Source organism: Neovison vison, chromosome 1 (assembly GCF_020171115.1).
Source record: "Neovison vison isolate M4711 chromosome 1, ASM_NN_V1, whole genome shotgun sequence".
Classification (NCBI taxonomy): domain Eukaryota; kingdom Metazoa; phylum Chordata; class Mammalia; order Carnivora; family Mustelidae; genus Neogale; species Neogale vison.
In genome coordinates this window covers 230,877,285-230,896,800 of record NC_058091.1, presented here as the reverse complement: position 1 = coordinate 230,896,800, position 19,516 = coordinate 230,877,285, and the positions used below count along the sequence as shown (strand labels likewise).

The 19,516-nt window shown below is 44.0% G+C and overlaps 1 protein-coding gene across 8 annotated transcripts in view; it reads right to left on the bottom strand.

Annotated features, from left to right (window-relative positions):
- Window positions 1–19,516, bottom strand: part of ANKRD55 (ankyrin repeat domain 55) — a 537,753-nt gene that overhangs the window by 9,465 nt on the left and 508,772 nt on the right. For all 8 annotated transcript variants that reach the window (XM_044224520.1, XM_044224570.1, XM_044224580.1 and 5 more), the window contains 4 exons: window positions 18,846–18,974; window positions 7,994–8,178; window positions 3,992–4,159; window positions 145–806 (listed from right to left, as the gene is read on the bottom strand). In XM_044224520.1, coding sequence (XP_044080455.1) covers window positions 145–806; window positions 3,992–4,159; window positions 7,994–8,178; window positions 18,846–18,974 — 1,144 coding nt within the window. The remainder of the gene's footprint in view (window positions 1–144; window positions 807–3,991; window positions 4,160–7,993; window positions 8,179–18,845; window positions 18,975–19,516) is intronic.

The following is a 19,516-nucleotide window of genomic DNA, read 5'->3' as shown; positions in this document are numbered from 1 at the left end:
AATCCAGTGGAAGTTGGCCCTAACCATCCATTTTGTTCTGGCCCTGCCCTCAAGGCTACTACTGTTGGTCCAGTTCCTCACCCAGAACTATACAGAGAGACCCTGCCCAGAATAGAATGAGGGAAAAGGAAGCAAGGACAATACCTGATGAAGGATTGTATAGGTGAGGAAGTTGGGGCAGCCCCAAGACCTCCTGGTGACCAGCCTTGCTGGTGAGCAATCTGTCTAGCAGCTTATCAGAAGAAGACACAGTCCAGGCTTTACAGAACACCTGGTTGGAATCACCTCTCCAGGGGTGATCTAGCAATGTCTGGCAGCCAGTTCTGTTGTGCAGTAAGTCCTGCTCACTTCGGCTTTTCTGAGATCTCGGGGCCATCTGATGAGTACCGGAGTTCAGGCTGGCTTGGGAAGTGGCCCCCTGGGAAGCCGTGAGGAAGTTATTGCCCAGGGTGATGGGTGGGAGACTCTGCGTTCTGATTGGTGGAAGCCCCTTATGGGCCAGAGGCTTCTTTTCTGGCAAGAGATATTTTGAATTCTCCAAGGTCCGCTTCTTAAAGTCAATCATAGCCACCTGACCACCAGGCTCTTCTTGGCAGTTGGTCTCCGTGATGCTGTCAAAGGTAGTGATGATGTCATCGACTTCCGAGGTGTGCTCCCCCCTGTGTCGATCTCTGCTGTGATCCTTATGATAGGCCCTCTGCTCTTCTTTTTTGTTTTTGCAGAAGATTTGGTTGAGCATGCTGAATCGTCCCTCCTTCTTCTGGGGTCTACTGTTCTGGGAAGGAAGAGGTCGAGCAGGCTCTGTTCTATGGGGATATAAAATAACAAGGATGCCATGAGAGGACAGAAAATGGAAACAATCCTCAACCAAATAAAAACAAAACAACCTCCCTCTGTTCCATCTTCTTGAGAAGGTTGTCTGAGGTCATCCAAAGAGACCCCAAAGCCGTCTCAAGTCAAAGGTGATGTGGAGGAACTTGCAACACCCTTTGTCTCTCCCCCTTCCTTGCCATGGTCACCTCTCAGCCCAGTTATTTCTTAGATTCCTCTTAGTTCCTCGGGAGCTATCCTTTCAAAATTTACCGCTAGAGAATCTATTTTCACCAAGGGATAACCTAAGCTGAAAAGAGCTTAAAACACTATGGTTCTCACTTCTCAAGGGCAGTCAATAGGGAGTGTAAGTTTTAAGTCACAGAGATGAAGGCCAGGCCTGAGTTGAGGCTTCAACTAGTGGAAGTGGGGTGTGCTCGTAGAGGTGGGGGAAGTGTGGTTTGGGGCTTTCTCTGCAAGGGATTCCAACAGATCTGGGCAGAGCTCAGACAGTATCTACTTTAGGAAGCTGGCCTGTTTTACGCTATTTAGATGTTCTTCACTTCCCTTTCAGTTTTTACTAAATTTCCTATTGAAAAAATACTTAAAAAAAAAAGTCTGCTAAAGGAAAGCAAGGGAAGAAAATTTTGTCTGGGTTTCAGCTGCTCTAGAGGAAGTATGTAAGCCAGAGATTGGGCGTGGCAGCAGAAGCAATGTGAGCAATGCCCAATGGACAGGCAAATTCTAAAGAAAAAAAAGTTGTCCAGTTGGCTCCTTTTCTGTGGAGAGTTTCCCTGAGGCACTATTCTGTTTTTGTTCCTTGGAAAATTCTGTTACTCTCTTTTGAGGCCACAACTGACTTAGTGCTTTCTGTGGTATGAGTTAATGATGAAACCTGACCCATGTGAGTGTCCTAAAAGCCAGATTGCAACATAACTTTTCTGAGTGAGATATTGTAATCTGTGATTTGGAAAACATCACCCCTTAACTGCATATAATTCATGTTTATCTTAATAGGTCACGCAGTGTGTAATTGGATCTTTACTTCTATGATGTATTTCTACCTTCCTTCTTTCACATTCCACTAGGCTTTTTGAACTACTGAACACAACTTCTGGACCCCTGATGTTACCAGAGAGAGCCCCAGGGGATTTCTAAAGTTCTTTCAAGTTGACCTGTAGAGAATATGGCCCTGTGAATTAATCCTACTTTAGTATCTTCTACAGTCTTTCCTCCTTCTGTCACACATTGTGATTTGGGGGTGAGGGGGTCTCAGAGTGTGGCCCATTGACCCTGAGGGCGGGGGTCCCTAATAGTCTTCAGGAGTTCCATGAGGTTAAAACCATATTCATAATATAATATAATATATATTATATTATATTAAATATAATAATAAAAAGATGCCTTTTTCGGGAGTGCCTGGGTGGCTCAGTGGAGGCCTGAGCCTCTGCCTTCGGCTCGGGTCATGGTCTCAGGTCCTGGGATCGAGCCCTGCATTGGGCTCCCTGCTCGGTGGGGAGCCTGTTTCCTCCTTTCTCTCTGCTTGCCTCTCTGCCTACTTGTGATCGCTCTCCGTCAAATAAATAAATAAAATCTTAAAAAAAAAAAAAAAAGGTGCCTTTTTCACTGTGCTGCTTTTTGCAGTAAGGGTACAACAGAGATAGGGGGTCAAAGTATTGGGCTCCTTGGTACAAATCAAGACAGTAGCGTCAATGGACTTACGTTAAAAAAAAATCGTCATTTAATTTATTAATGTCCAGCAAAAGGGATTAACTTTATTAAATATTAACCTTTAGGTATATATTTTTTGACAAAACAGGAAGAAGTGCTTGTAAGCAATTCCACTATATAATGAAGTATGACCTTGTCTTGAGGCAAAACACTTGTGTAATTGAGTTGCCAGCTAACCCAGACACCTTTTTTTTCACGGAACACCATTTTTATGACTCATAAACAAATTATGGTTATTTGGAGTTGGCTATTTACAGAAATTTTCTCAAAAATGAATAAAATAAGCCTGCTATTTGAAGGTAAACAATTGACAGTAATTGCTGCCAATGACAAAAGTCCAGTTTTTCAGGAAATATTAGAATTGTGAACAACCTACAGGCACTCTGTAAGCTTGACAGCTTCCTGACACATAAAAGCTTTACTGATAAGATCAGTGATCATATTAACGAATGTGATTTTTAAAAAAATTCTATCATGAAGTGTGTCATTTGGAAGATATTCACAACTAACTGAACCAGTGTTTTCCAAAGGACCAGAACAAGATGTTATAAAGTCATGCATGGGTATAAAACCCATTTAAAGTGCAAGATAGAACTAATGGATTTTGATACAACAGAGTATAAAAGGTTCATTGATATGCTGGCAGTCCATATTGCAACTAACCTTTAGGAAACTAACACTTGTCAAGTTTTGATGTAATATCAAAGGAAAAAGTATCCACAATCATCTCCAAAGGCCACTGAAATATCTTTCCTCAACTACATGTTTATGCAAAGCCAGATTTTTTCCAGACACTCTCAAACAAAGCATTGCAACAGAGGGAAGGCAGGAGCAGATATGGGAATCCAGCGGCATTGTATCCAGGCGTCTATTACGATAGCAAAGAGATCTGCAAACAAGGTGGAGCTCGGCTATTCTTCTCATTACAACTTGTTTTTGGTTTCGGAGAACAGGTTGTGTTTAACTAAAAACATGGTATTTAGGTCACCATTCAAATATAATGGGGTTATTATTGCTTTACAGGAGTAACGAAATAAATATTTTATTAAAAATTTATTTTAATTTCTAATGCCATAAATATCAATAGGTGTAGCTCATATCCATAAAAGCTCTCTGGGGTTCCTAATTTTTGGAAGTGCAAAAGGGTCTTGAGAACAAAATTTTGAAATTGTTGATTACAGAATAAAGAATATGAAGAGACCATGGCATTAAGGGAAGAAGGGAGAAGAAAGAAAGGAGAAGCGCCAGTCCAGAGGGCGCTGGGTCTGATGGATTCGTGCCCATGACTATCACTTTGCTTCACTGCATTGAGAACATGTCACCCTCTGTTAGACAACAGCAAACACAGTATTAAGGTAGTGCTGGCCTGGTGCATCAACAAATTCAACAATTGTAAGGGATTTTGTGCACTGCTGGGAGGAAGAAAATGAGGGCCTGCCGGTGCACTCACCTGCTCTCCTGGGAGAGGAGTCTGACGCAGGCCGCGTGGCCGCAGTACAGGGCATAGGCCAGGGGTGTGCTCTCCTTGGTGTCCCGCAGGTTGCTGTCCATGCCCAGCTCCAGCAGTGACTGGACACAGTCTGCCTTCCCTGCAGCAGCAGCCCAGTGCAGTGGGGTCCTGGGGGACCACAGGGGAGCAATACAAGGGTCAGAGCACAGACATGGCCCAGGTTGCTTAGCCAGCGACAGGTCCTGTTTAAAGTCTGGGCCCTGCCTGAGACATATGTTGCTATGCATGCCCTGGACATGCTAAGCTTTAGATGGGGCTGCAGGATGACACTGTGCCCATTGCAGCCTGTCCTCTAGTTCTAAGCATTCCCTGGCCTTCTGCCTTCACTGGCCTTCCTGAGAATGTCCTAGAAGAAGAAGCAGTGGGTCAAAGGCTGCAGATAATTTTCAGGCTCTATATACCCAGGGCCAAACAGTCTTCTAAGAACACTGACTCAATTTAGCCACCTACCAGCTGGGTGCCTATTCCTTCCCTAAACTGAGTGTTACTAGCACCTTTAAACTCTTTGCTGGGGTGCCAGCGTGGCTCAGTCAATTAAGTGTCTGCCTTCAGCTCAGATCATGATCTCAAGGTCCTGGGATTGAGTCCCACATGGGGCTCTCTGCTCAGCGGGAAGCCTGCTTCTCCCTCTCCCTCTTCCCCTCGACCCCACGCGTGCTCTCTCTCTCTTGCTCACTCTCTCTCAAATAAATAAATAATATTAAAAAAAATCTCTGCCAATTTGGTAGGTAAAATGATATTTCAGTGTTGTCTCCTTTTGCATTTTTTTAACAGTGAGGTTGAACTTTTTGAAACACATTTCTGTCATTTGTGTCTCCTCACTGAAATGACTCTTAATGCCCTTTGACTCTTTTTCTGTTAGATTGGTGGTTTTTTCTACTATTTATCTGGGCTCTTTATGAATTAAAGGTATCGGTCTTTTTCTTTAATTTGTTACTTGACTTTTAATTTTTTAGTGATTTTCCATACAATTGAAAAAACACATTTAATTATCTCTTCACTTTTGTTTTTCATAACTTTATGCTTAGAAAGCACTCCATTAGCCAGAAGGTAGGTATATGTTCGCCAGTATCTAAGCCTTTATTAAATTGTAAAACCAGTATTTTCTTAGGATAAAAAAAAAGCAAAAGAATGGGAGAAAATACTGTAATTTATCAGTTGCCCTGGGAAAGGCTCAGTCCTGAGGCAGGAAAGGAGGGCATGACCAGCTTCTCCTTGGCTTTGTGGTGGGGCCTCAACCTTGGGCAGAAGGGCAGCCAAGTGGTCTCTCAGACATGGAGGCAACTAAAGGGTTTGACAGAGAAGGGCTCAGTTGGGGCTATCTGTGAAGGTACATGAGCCTTAACATTTGGAGAGTAGTCTTTTCCCCAGTGTGGCCAGTGTCCCGAGGTATGGATTATATCTCCTGTCAATCAAGCATCCTTCACCTCAAGTTATGCTATGGGTAGCACTTTGAGACCACTTAATAGGACCATATTTCTTCTTCAATATAGTGATCAATCACAGAGCTTATTTGAATATGTGGCAGATGTGATTCATTCCACTCTACTTGAGAGCGGTCTCCAGACACTATTTATTATGAAATAGGATGAGGCAGCAGCCAGATTATGCCATCCTGTTTAGAGAATATATTGCCAATAAATTCGGTAGATGAAGGGTTGGACATCAATTTCGGCAATTTACTAAACCATGACAATCCACTCTGGAGCAGCTTGAAATATTTCTTCACAACAACTGTGAAGGCTGACTGTTTTAATTGTTTGGACTACCAACACAGAAAAAGAGGTCCAGAAGAATGGGGGGAAACGGACATTATTTTTCAGAAAAACAAGGGAAGTATATAGACAACTCCTAACTGATACATGTAGAGACTTTGTGGGCAATCTGTAGTGTCCAATCGCAAGTTATCCCCGCTGTAATTCCTTTCTTACTCTAAACTTCCTGCAGTTTCACAGGAACAGCAGACTGGTTTCAGCCATCACAGTGTGGAGTTAGGAGGGTCAGAGCCCATGATCAGAAGAAAGTCATTAGAGATGGCTGAGGAGGTAGTCTCTGAGTGGCAGGAAATGATGACTCTAAGCATGAAGCATTGGTTGAGGAATCGGCAGCTAGGGAATGATTTATAGGACATGTAAACATTCCCTAGAGGATTCCCATTCCCAGAAACATGTAGGGAGGGGAACTTGATGGAAGATGGTCTTTCCTGATGATAGATGGGTTGGACATTAATGTCAATCTGACCCCACGGGTTGATGAAACTTGGGACATTTATGCTACATAAGCTACTTCTGGGTCATGTGTTCTGTGCCATCACTCTTAGGCTAATTTACACCATGTTCTAAATGTCACAGATCTGTAAAATTTTAGTATCAAGGAGAACTAGGACCTCCACATTTTCCTTTTCTCTTTTTTTAAAAAATCACTGTCTTATTTCTTCCCTTTTCTTCAAACACTTTCCCTCTGCTAAGAAAGATAGGAAATCACAGTTACTACAAATGCTTAAGGCACTTACACCTACTAAAATTTTGAAAAAATTCTACCACGAAGAGGAGCTCATAGTTTGTGTGAAGGCACAGCTGCATGATGCACTAAACATGAAACAAGAGGGCTGGCAGGATCTGTCACCGCCGGCAACCTGTGAGCTGAGCTCGGGGGCAGGAACTAGATTCTCCTTGAGATTTTACTTGAACTTAAACTCTCCATGGCCTTTATCTTCTGTACCTTTTTTCTCTGCTTGGCTCTACTTTCTTTTGACGCTTGTGGAACTGGCTTTTCTTTGCTAAGTGTGTGATAATGCAGAATGGCGAAGACCCTCTTCAGAGCTGCTTCTAAAACTACTTTGAATTAGGCAAACTTTTCTCCAGCCCTCCTCTCCTCAATGTGTTGCGCTTTTTTTTGGTCCTTCTAGATCATTCACCTTTTCTCTTCATATAACTTTAGTCCTGCTACTACTGTTTTACCTGCTCAGGATTAACATCTACTCTTAGGAAAAGGTCTACTTTCAATGCTTTATGCTTTAATTTTACAGTCAACATGTTAACCATGCCCAGCTCCTGAGACTAAGGTGCAACCTAAGATTTTTTCCTCCAGCATTACAAGGATTTCGGGATTCAGTAGTAGGAGGTGCTTCTTGGAAGTTATCTAAAGTTAGGATAAATAGGTGGCTAAAGTTGCAAGAGGCTTAAACACACACAAACAAAAAGCAAAACAAAACAAAACAAAAAAACCCCATAAATAGTGCGTAAGCCTTTTACTTATTTTCCAAGTCTTGTTTGTTGTTATATTATTCTTGCATTTCCACTGAGTCAATGCTTAACTAAAAGGAAGATTAGATAAACAGTGTAATTGAAAAGCTCTTAATAGTTGATTAGGAAGAAAAGCACTGTGGATGAAAAGTTCTGTTTGGAAGAGGAGGGTATACGTCTTCCTTTAATTGCTAATTACCTCTGAGATAAGTCTCTTCCCCTTTCCTGATCCAGCTTCCTTTTCTATGCTAATATTATTTTAATGCTTGGGAAAAAAAGGCTTGATAAAGTCCTATCTGGTTCTGAATATAAAACCTCTATTACGCTCTTGTCTGGATAGCAAGAACTTTTTGACTTTATAACAGAATCCAGGAATTTAGAAAAAAAAATAAGACTTACTGTTAAGAATAAAAAAGAACATATAGCAGGAAACTGACATACAGAAAGTTTTTATGAAAACGTTTACCAAAAAGTGGAAAATCTGACAAGACTGTTCAGTCACAGCATTTCTCTCCATAACAATGATTTTTCCTGCCCTGAAACAGAGCAGTTTATTTTTTGTCACCAGCACATGTGTCAACATTACCGGCAGTGGGGATATAGTCATATAGAATAACCCCTTAACCATGTTCTTTAAGATTAACTTTCAGAGAAGATGACTGGTAGTCCCCGACCCAACCTGAGTGGGCCCGAATACCTGTCATCCACATCCAGAGCCTGCAGGTTACACTCAGGCACTCTGGCCAGCTCATTAATGATGTCACTGAAGCCCGCCGCCGCTGCGATGTGCACGCACGTCTTCCCACTCTCATCATCATAGTTGACGATGGACGGCCCTTGGTGGTGGCTCAGGATAATGGAACACAGGATTCTGTTTCCACTCTGGGGAGGAGAGGTCAAAAGGAGCTCGTGAGGTCCAGCCTGGGGCTCTTCCCTGCCCATGCATGTTCAGATAAAATACAAAGGGGAAAACAAATGCAAAAGGAAAAGGAAAAAGAAAAAGGGAAGTAAACACATTTTATCAAACCCTCCAACACCTTCCCCACTTATCTCTTGTTACTGCCAGGATTTCTGTTTCCCAGAAGAGCTAAATTGTCTTCTATATGATTCGCCAGCTAAGAAGGACTTCAGTTATACAGAAGTCTAGTTGACTAACGTTGGAGCGGGCCCATGCAGGGGCCATTGACACAGCAACTTGCTGCTCAGATCTCTGTGCTTTCTTTCCCCAACTGTGGCAGAGGTGACCGCTGAGAAGTTGGTACAGTGAATTCTCATGTTAACAAAATGACCATGACAGGTACTGACTGGTGGCATAATGATGACCAAGAGGATCCAGTATTGGTCAAATGGCTACAAATGGCATGAAATTTAATCTCCAAAAATCCTTGGGGAAAGGAAATGGATCATAATTAAGTAGCTAATCAATAAAGAAATCGACAAGTATAAGAAAGAACTTCAGGCAACCATAAACTGGGTCTATCTCTCTGTGTAGATCTATAATAAAGTTTTTATCTTATCTTCGAAGGGAGGCTATTGTACACTCTTTTTAGTAACCTGTCCCAGCCTTAAATGCCACCAGTTCTTTGAGGTGTCCTGTATTTCTCCAGCTTGCACAAATAGGTGAGTAAACTCTGTGCATATTACTGCTATTGAATACCTTCTATCAAATTGAAAAATAAAAAAAAATTGCATGAGCATTTGCAATGTAAGATGACAATAAATCTTCAGGGGCAAGTGAAAGAAATTCTCATATCACTCAATAAAAAGTCTTATCTTTTAGATTTCTCCTGATATCTCTGGGAAGATCATAAAACAATCCAAATAATTCATTAGCATTTTTTTTAAAGATTTTATTTATTTATTAGAGAGAGAGAGGGTGAGAGAGCAAGCACAGGCAGACAGAATGGCAGGCAAATGGAGAGGGAGAAGCAGGCTCCCTGCCAAGCAAGGAGCCCGATGTGGGACTCGATCCCAGGACGCTGGGATCATGACCTGAGCCGAAGGCAGCTGCTTAACCAACTGAGCCACCCAGGCGTCCCAGCATTTTAATTTTCTCAGTGAATCCACAGAGACCCTGGAACTCCACCCAGTAGGACTTCTGGGTGGAATGGAGGTCCCTTGGAGGCATGCAAAGCCAAGTTAAGGAAATGGGAGAGGCAAGTTGTTATTCTGGAAGCGCAGCTTTGGACCACATGTTAGGTCAGAGACCCAGGCAAGAGAGAGAGTTGGATTTTTTAAAACGCAGCAATTCTGATAAGCTTTAAACGCTGTTCAGCAGCTACTTCCTGGATACACTTTTCCATGTAAAATTTCCTGTTGATCTTCTTCCCGCTTTGTTACCCTGTTCATGTAATCCCAAGTTTGCATTAGAACTTGGGTCAGTTTCCACAATTCCATGGAACAGCACTCATTCATTTCACCTTTCCTCTTCCTTTCCCTCCCTTGTTTCTGTTCACACTCTGGGCTCTCTGGCTCTCCGGATTTCCCATGACTCAGCTTGCTGCTGGCTTCACAATGAGCCATTACACTGTGGACCCTGGGGTGTGTTTCCAGTGCATAAGGCGACAGCTTCTGACAGTCCCGTAACCTCTTGCAGGACCGAGGGCCAGGAGCCTCCCGCAACAGCCAGGGCCAGATATATCATGTGTGGAGTCCCCTATTCACATGGCAGGGAACAAGCTTATTCCTTTCTTTTCTTTTCTTTTTTTTTTTTTTTTTAAGATTTTATTTATTTATTTGACAGACAGAGATCACAAGTAGGCAGAGAGGCAGGCAGAGAGAAAGGGGGAAGCAGGCTCCCCGGGGCGCAGAGAGCCCGACGTGGGGCTCGATCCCCGGACTCTGGGATCACAACCCGAGCTGAAGGCAGAGGCTTTAACCCACTGAGCCACCCAGGCGCTCCAGCTTATTCCTTTCTTTTTGGTGTCTTTTTCCTCCCAAATACCCTTTGTCCTGAATTTCCCAGGGAACTTCTTTGTCTCTACATCTAGCTCTTACTTAACACAGCAGCGTTACTCTATCTCCTTTTCTCTGAAGGAAGATAACTCCCAGGAATAATGGGGAAAGTTGTCTTTACCGAGTGAACACTGTGTGCCTGGCACTGCTCCAAGCATTTTCACGTATCAGTTCGTTTCATCCAGACAACAACCTTGTGGGGGTAGATCCTCCTTTGATTCCCATTTCGTAGAGCAGAATTTGGCACCCCGGGGGTTAAGTAACTTGCCCAGGGTGACAGCCAAGAAGTGACACAGCACGACAGAGACAGCCTGTCTGCAGAGCCCTTGCACCTCATGGCTACACCATGCTGTTTCTGATAAAAGGAACCCTGTCTGTTTATTTGATCCTTCATGTTCATACTGGAGAAACGAAAGTAAAAAAGTAAAGAACTCCTGTTTAGGCTGCTACATCAGTAGCAAGGATGTGTGCCCAGCCAAATGAAACATGAGGTCTTTAAAAGCCTCTACTCTGAGGGTTGCCATGGTGTACCCTCAGAGGAATCTGAGGGGCCTGAGAGAGCACTAGGCTGTGAGCTGGGGCTTTGGCTTTCTGGTTTCCTGGTAACCGCATTTCTTTCTAGGCGAGCTGGCTGTGTCAGGCAAAGGTAGGCTCCAGGCCTGGGAGGCCAGCAAGGGTCACAGAGACCAAGAAGCACCAGGACAGAAGGAATGGGATGGTGCCTGGAAGAGCCCTCTGGAGAGTGGGTTTCTACTTGGGAGAAATGTCATTAAATGGGGGGGGGGCAGTATTACTGTACAGATCCTATTCTTACGGAGCTCTGGAATTCTGCACTGGATGACCTGATGAGCATTGTGGATTTGTCTTCTGTTGTATTTGTTCTGTTTCTGTTTGTAGATAATTCATGAAATTGCCCTCATGTGCTCTGAGAGCTGCTGGGAACTACTGAATGTTAGTCATTGTCACGTTACTCGTCATAAGGGAGGGTTCCTAAGAAGCCTTGTGTGATATAATGATTTATAAGAAATATATATATGGTCACTCAGATTCCTGAAAATGCTTCAGAGCCATAAAGGTGAAATGGCTGTCCTATTATAGGACAAAAAGGTGAAATGGGTGTCCTGTTATGGGTCCAAAAGGTGACTTTTGGACCCCACCCAAGGGTGGGGCTGGTTGCCAGGAGGACCAACCGTGGGATTAGAAGGTTGGAGCTGTCAGTACCCCCACCCAAAGCTTCTAGGGAGGGGAGAGGAGCTAGAGGTTGACTCAGCCCGTGGCCGATAACTTAATCATGACAGTGTAGTGAAGCCTCCATTAAAATACAAGAGGGCACTCTTTAGGCCTTTCTTGGAGAGCTTCCATGCTTGGGGAACTGGAAGGTTTCCATCTGCTACCAAGCCAGAACCCAAAATCCATGAGGACAGAAGCTCCTTACTCTGGGACCTCACCTTATGTATCCCTTTAACTGGCTGTTGATTCCTGTGCTTTATCATATCCTTTCATAAAATGGTTAAGTGTTGGTGTGTCCCTAAGTATTGTGAGCTGCTCCAGCAAATTAATCTAAGGAGGTCACTGGAACGTCCAACCTGTAGCTGGTCAGTCAGAAGCACAGGTAACAGCCTGGAGCTTGAGACTGGTGTCTGAACTGGGGAGTGAGGTGCAGCCTTGTGGGACTGAGCCTTTCACCTGTGGAACCTGGTGCCATCTCCAGAGAGACAGTGTCTGAACTGACTCGCATTCTCAAATACCCTGAAAAACTTTGCCACCCACACACAAAAGTTGAACTAATGTACAATAATTTTGCTGCAGGAAGACTGCTAAAAAACAAGATTCCAATGTTCTGACTGTAGGTGCTTTTTACTCTAGGAGACTTTCCAAAGGGTCTTAGTGGGCAACTTAGGACTACTTGGTTATTTGCTAACACATGTCTGGGGAATTAGTGCTATCGTGGCTTATCAGAGGAATCTCCAACCTCCTCCCTTCTTTTGGAAGCAGTGGCCCGTTTGCAACACTTTGTCTCATGATGGTGACCAGATAAATAGGAGGCTAGGATTTTAGGTCGTAAGTCAGAGTCAGATGTATCAGGCTGGGAATGTAGCTGTGAGGGAACATCTACCAGTCTATACTAGGCGAATATTTGAAAGTTGAGAGCTTGGGACTTACCAGATATAAAAAGTACCTAATAGCCTGAAGTCTGAACCATCTTCATGGTTAGTCCCTTTGGATACAAGCTTTACTGCTTGGCCTGACTCCAGAGGCCACTGTACCCCAAAGCTTGGGGCTGACTATCCTGAAAAGCTAGGGGAAAGACAAAAAGGAGGGAATGGGGGATGAGGCATGCTGACCCTCAGCTTCTGAGCCTCATCATTTCATAGATTCTCTAATATGGTAGGGAAAAAAAATCTCCTTTCTTGCTCTGTTAGTGTGAGAAAGGGGCTGCATTCTGCTTCTGGGTGTCTGACAAGATGAAGATCTCCAGGAGGGCCCTATCTGTCCTTGCTAAATGTCTGACTGGGATTCTGCTGAAATGAAGCCTAGCAGAGAGTCACTCTCAATAAATACTTGCTGAAAAGTAAATAAATGAGAAAAAAATATTGACGAACTTTGAGCAAAGCCAAAGAGAAAACCCATCCTTTTTAGCCTCTCTCCCTTTTCTTCATTATCTTCCCCCTTTTACTCTTTTCACTTTTTTTTTTTTTTTAATATGTATTCACTCTTAGGTGAGTCCCCGTTATCTTCTCCTGCACTCTTTTTCTCTCTATAACCGGGTGCTGGGGAGCTGACCCACGTGGCCACTTAAATTCAGGTTGCCCCTCAAGCTTGCAATTTCCCTAAGTATGTCAGCCTTTCCTGCCGGGTATGGGTTTAGAAAACTTGACTTTCTTTTTGTTTACTTTAGGCTTAGTGGCTTTGTAGTTTTCCTCTTATCAAGCGCTGGGAGATAAGGCCTGGGTGCCTCCGTGGGTGCTGGGTGTCCTTGCTCCGAGGACAACCTCTGGTACACTAGTTTCTTTACCCGTGAATTGGATGGTGGGACTAAATGAATTAACATAGTCACTTCTGGGTCTATGATTCTTTCCCTGTATGAACTGGACCCTCTGGTATATGACATTTATCCACTGTCACTCTGAATATATTCAGGGTAAAAGTATATTTCTAAGATTTTGACACAGTCCAAAAGGTTGACCATGGATCTTCACCACAGGAAGGAGGAGGACCATGCTGGACCAAACCAGGGTCAAACACTAGAGGCTCAAAGGTTATATTAAAAGAGCTCGAAGGGTGAGTGTGTGTGTGTGTGTGTGTGTATGTGTGTGTGTGTGTGTTTAATTTCCTTAACCACATAACCACATACTGAATGAACAAACATGAAATAGATGTTTTATATTAGTGCAGCTCTTTTCTTTCTACTCTCCTTTAAAAATGCACGAAAAGGAAGTACTTCTGAGGAAGATTCCAAAGAAACACATCTTCTAATAAATAGAGGAGGGAGCTACTGGTGAGATTTGAGAAGCACTAGATACCTGTCCCCTCACTGACCTGCCATCATATCTATTCTAGAATTCCTATCATTAGAAAAACCTTCCTAGTATTAAGGCATTACTCTCCTGCAAGTCTCAGTTGAGCTAACAAATGGTGTTCTACAAAGAGAACTCAGTAAGCCATTAATCTCGCTGATTTGAGATGGGTAAATTTATTGGATTGAATTCAGTGAACACTTCTTAAAGGAACTAAGATTCACAAAGATCCGTTCTGGGTCTGGAGAGACACCTACATGAATAAGGCATATTGTCCTTAAGCATACAGTCTATAAGGGAAGAATCAGCCATCCCACTGCTTGCAACACCAGTCCTAGACATAAGAAAGTACTAGATGAGCAACTCAGAGGGAACAATTCTGAAAGGGAGTTCAACAAAGAAGGTGGCATTCCTTTGGGTCTTCAGGAATAAGAAAGAATAAGCAGAGATTCTTCAGGCAGAAGGAATGATGTGGGGAGTGCAAGAAGGGTTTCAACAAAAAGGAAGAGGGTGATTAAGATGGAGACAGACTGAATCTCCATGACGTACTGGAGGGACCATTCGTATTTTGGTATGACTGGAATAAAGCCTATATGGGCTGAAGAGGAGAGGTCAAGGAGTGGGTGGGGACTAGGGAGTGGTTGTTTACAACAGTAGGCACTAGGCCAGGGATTTTGTTCTGTACCAAAAAATGGAACTCACAGAAGGTTTTTGAGCCAAGGACCAATAGTGACCATAACTGTTCTGGTAGGATTAACAGTTGTGTTTATATATTCCTTTGGGATTTGTAGAAAGAGCCATTGGTGGCAATGTAAGAATAGAAGGGGCGAAGAAAGGGCTGAAGGTAGTAATATAGATAGTGAAACTGTTCGGATGAGAGATGGTAGAAGCTTGATCTAAGAAAGTGAAAAATTGTCTCCATTTGCTCTTCAGGGTATACTCTCCCATTTTTTTCCATCCTGCTCCCACCTTTTTCCATTTTGCTCTTCCATTTAGCCTTCCTTGCCCTATGGGCTTCTGGTTGGGTTTGGCCAATGAGTGACACTGACCAGAGGTGGGAGTATGAGGATAGAAATTGGGGTGTTTATCATTCAGTTCTCTCTCTGCTGGGCCACAGTTCGGTCATTCCATCAAAGGTTATACCTACTGTAAATTGGAAGGGGAGGTGAACCATGAGAGACTATGGACTCTGAAAAACAGTCTGAGGGGTTTGAAGTGGCGGGGGGGTGGGAGGTTGGGGTACCAGGTGGTGGGTATTATAGAGGGCACGGCTTGCATGGAGCACTGGGTGTGGTGAAAAAATAATGAATACTGTTTTTCTGAAAATAAATAAATTGGAAAAAAAAATTGGAAGGGGAGGTGAATCATGAGAGACTATGGACTCTGAAAAACAATCTGAGGAGTTTGAAGTGGCGGGGGGGTGGGAGGTTGGGGTACCAGGTGGTGGGTATTATAGAGGGCACGGCTTGCATGGAGCACTGGGTGTGGTGAAAAAAATAATGAATACTGTTTTTCTGAAAATAAATAAATTGGAAAAAAAAAAAAAAGGTTATACCTACTGTCCTAGGCCCTCTCCTACAGCTCTAGCTTTTGTTGTGTCTTAGTAACCACTCCCTCCCATGCCCTTTTAGAGCCAGATGCCCTAATCGCAATCGGCTGTGGTATATGATAGCCTCTTCAGGAATCTCTGCCCAATATATCCCATCCAGACTGGGCTATGTTTCCTGCTGTGACTCTGACCTGTACAGTGGGGAGAGAAAGGAGATGACAGAGATGTGAGAGCTGAGGAGGTAGAATTGAGGGGTCTTGACAACCAACTAGACACAAAGGCTGATAAGGAAGGAGCGTGGAGGACGCAAAGCTCTTTGGCCTGGGCTACTAGGAGGACAAGAATGTGATGGGAAGGGAAGACCACAGATTAAGTTTGGACGTGTCCAGTTTGAAGGGTCTGGGAAATGATGTGGGGATGCCAAGGAGAGCTAGAAATGTGAGTCTAGAGTTTCAGAGAGAGGTCAGATTTGAGAATCTTCTGAGTAGAATGACAGTTGCTGGGATGGGCTTTCTGAGGAAGAGAGGAAGAAAAAAGACTGAGGACTGAACTTCTGGAGGGTCTCCTGGGCAGACAGGGGAGGTGAAGGAGGGCAACAGGCCCACAGGAGGACCTCACCAGCTACCAAGGCACTTGAGAGATGCGGCAGAAGCCTAACCCCAAACCACTTCATGGGCCTAATGTTTCCAATCTTTCTTGCCTTGGTTATCTGGGTGAAATACACAGGCTCTATTAATTGAAAGTGTCATGGCTTTAAACATGGGCTCATGTGGTCCAAAAGAAAAGCAGGAAGTTTGGAGAAAGAAATAAATGACAACGGGAAATAGACTCACTCATGTGGAAAAACTGTAAAAGGAGCACAATGCTCGTCCTGTGCTATAAATGAACCAGAAGGCTAAAGGGGACAAGTGTAATCATGGTTTCAGCTGACATTTGGAATTACCCTTATATTCTTGGCAGATTAAAGGGCAAGACACACCACTTCTGAATCTCACTGCTAACCACAAGGACAGAGAGGGAGCATGGTTCTCCTCCAAGTGTGATTCTGCACCTTTTAGGGATAGTCACTGATCTGCACTGAGGGAGGAACTGAAGAAAGTTGTGGATGACTTCCTCAGAAGAGTTTGCCAACATATTTACATCTTCACGCATAGCATGTTTCATACAGTTGTAGGGGTTTTAGAAGGGACCTGTCTAGTTAATCCTTTTACCCCCAAAGGCAAATACACAGTGGGTGCTCAAGAAATATATATTAGGCAATTGAGTAAACAAATGGATGGTGCAGTATGTTTATACCAAATCATGATCAAGATGCAAATATCTTAGGTATGAGTAGATAATATTTTAGTACCCATTACTATGAATTCATTTATCATAGCCGTTTTCAACCCTCAGTGCACATTTCAATCTCCTGGGGTGAAGGGAAGCTTTAAAAAGTATGGATGCCTGGGCTCTATCCCAGAACAACTAGCTAAAAATCTAGGGTGTGAGGCCTGTGTAACAGTATTGCTTAAAAGCCCTTTAGATGATTTTAAAGTGCAGACAGGACTGAAATCAATGTAGCACATTAAAAGCCCTATCATTTGGTAGAGAGAAAGAAGAAGATGTGGGTATGATAATTAAGCTGTTGTAGAGGAAATCAGTTACCATAACAAAAATGGTTATCTATTCTAATTACCTAGCACGTTATACGTTGCTGTCATATACAAACTCTCGTTCATACCCCAATGACACACAGACAGTTAGTTAATCCAAGAGGGACTGGTGATTTTTCTCAGATAATAACCAGGTCTGTCAATGCAAACAGATTTTTTGAGTTGAGTACTGGGTGTTCTTTTCATTTTGCCAAATGGCCTCTTTGAGGATAAGAGCAGGGGTTCCCGGGGTGCCTGGGTGGCTCAGTGGGTTAAGCTGCTGCCTTCGGCTCAGGTCATGATCTCAGGGTCCTGAGATTGAGTCCCGCATCGGGCTCTCTGCTCAGCAGAGAGCCTGCTTCCCTTCCTCTCTCTCTGTCTGCCTCTCTGCCTACTTGTGATCTCTCTCTGTCAAAAAAAAAAAAAAAAAAAAGGCAGGGGTTCCCACCCCTGAAAAGTCCAAATCAGAAGGTCAGAAGTAGGGTCTGGGAACCTATCATTTTACAAGCACTGTGGCTGATTCCATTGCAAGGCTGGGACCCCAGCAGCAGCTCAAAATTGCGGGGGTGGGGTGGAGGACGTGGGAGCAGGGGTGTGAGCCCCATCCCAGATCTGTGGAATCAGAATGCCAGGGTGATGAGGGTGAATACAGGAAATGCTTGATTTGGATACCACTCCCACCTCAGCTGAGGACCCGCACACAGGGCTGCTCAGCCAGAGGACCAGCCCGGCAGGGACTGGCATGGGGGTGGGGGGCAGGGTGGGAGATTAGATACTGAAAGTATGTAGGAAGATGCGACAGCAGGTGGGGAGGACAAAACAAGTTTTGCTCACTTTGCAGTTTTGCCCAGTGCTCGTCTTAGTACAGAGTAACTAGAACCAAAGTTGGAGTTACAAAAGCAGAGAAGTTTCCAAATCACTTCAGTTTCAATTTTACCTCGAGCCTGAAAGTGCCAGGTGCTCGTCTCTGGCATGCTTGGCACGTGAAACCATTAAGTGAAACAGCCAGCAGGGCAGGCAGAAACCCCCTCTGGAAAGTGTCCTGGCAGCAGCTCGGCAAGGGTGCCTTTGTTGTGCTGATTAAGGTTAACAGTGTCTCTACTTGGGTAGCAAAAGAATGGGCTGGCAACTTGGTTGAAATGATGCATAATACTACTGTCCTCTGAAGGACAGAGTACATGACTCTGAGTTAATCTATTCCTCTAAAATAGAAAGCACGCCAATAATGTTAGCTATGGGCATTCTCTCACCTTATTCTCACTTTCCCCTCTTTGGGCTGTAGACTTCTTGGGCCTATTCTGATTTCTTTGGTCATGTGTTCTAAGACAGACTCCCTTTTGTGATCACGGGATAGCGTTAAGAGGCATGATTTTCATTGCTCAGCCCAGAACTCAGGGTCACTTGGAGTAACTCTGCTTTGGAGAATTTGGAAGAAGAGAGTTATGGTCAAAAGACTTTGAAGAGCAAGTTTTCCCAATAAAACTTTGAAGGTTTATCCTGGTGCATTGTGAGCTACTTAGCAAGCATGCAGATGGAGAGAGTAAGAGAGCAAGCAAGAGAGGTGGGGGGTGTGTGTGTGTGTGCGCGCGCGTGTGCCTGTGTGTATAACAGCCAAAGCAGGCTCTCTTCGCCCTCTGTATCTTGGAGGGGTTTCTTCTCCACAGATGCACTCAAATCCTCCAAAGTGACAGGTTTGTGGTCAGGCCCTTTAGACATGAAGGGATTGAAGAGGGCAGCGTGAATCTTCCTTGCTCTAGCACACATTTAACCTCCATATCAGTGCAGTGGCTGCACCTTTGATAATTCCATCTTTCAGGTCTGATAAACTCAGAGACTTGTAACATGGCTTTACACCATCTAAACTTGAGACAAATTTACTGGTCAATTTCTCACCTGGACTGCCCAGTGGAGGGCTGTTTTAAAGTCTTTATCCACAAGTGTGGGGTCTGCTCCCTTCTTCAGCAGCATTTGAGTATGTTGAGGCTGGTTATGGAAAGCGGCCCAGTGGAGCGGTGTCATTCCCTACAAAACCACAGTCAGAAAGGGGAGAGGTGAGCACAGGCTATCAGGAAGGAAAAGGGAGGTCCCACTTTCTCCCCAGACCCAAGGGCCATCACCAGATACATTGGTTGCTGCCTGTCAGTTCAATCAGTCCTTAAGCCATTCAATCAACAGGTACTTACTGAGGTTCTGCTTTGTGCCAGGAAAACAGGGATGGAGAATACTACAGAGAATTACCTAAACAAGACCCTTGCTCTCATGGGAACTGCAGTGTAGTAGAGGAAGACAGACAACAAATGGAAATGAGCAAAAGGATTTTCCAAGTTGTTCAGTGCTATAAAGAATGTATATGGGGAGCTGTGAGAGAGTAATTGCAGGCTTAGTGACTGTTCTACGTGGGCCTCTAGGAGCCAGGCTGGGGGAACAGAGCAGCAAGCGCCAAGCCACAGAGGCAACCACTTGTGACTGGGGTCACGCTAAACTGCCATATCCCACCCACAGGGGGAGGGACACTGTTTTACTACAGTATCCTCAGTGGCTACAACAGAGACTGGATAAATAGT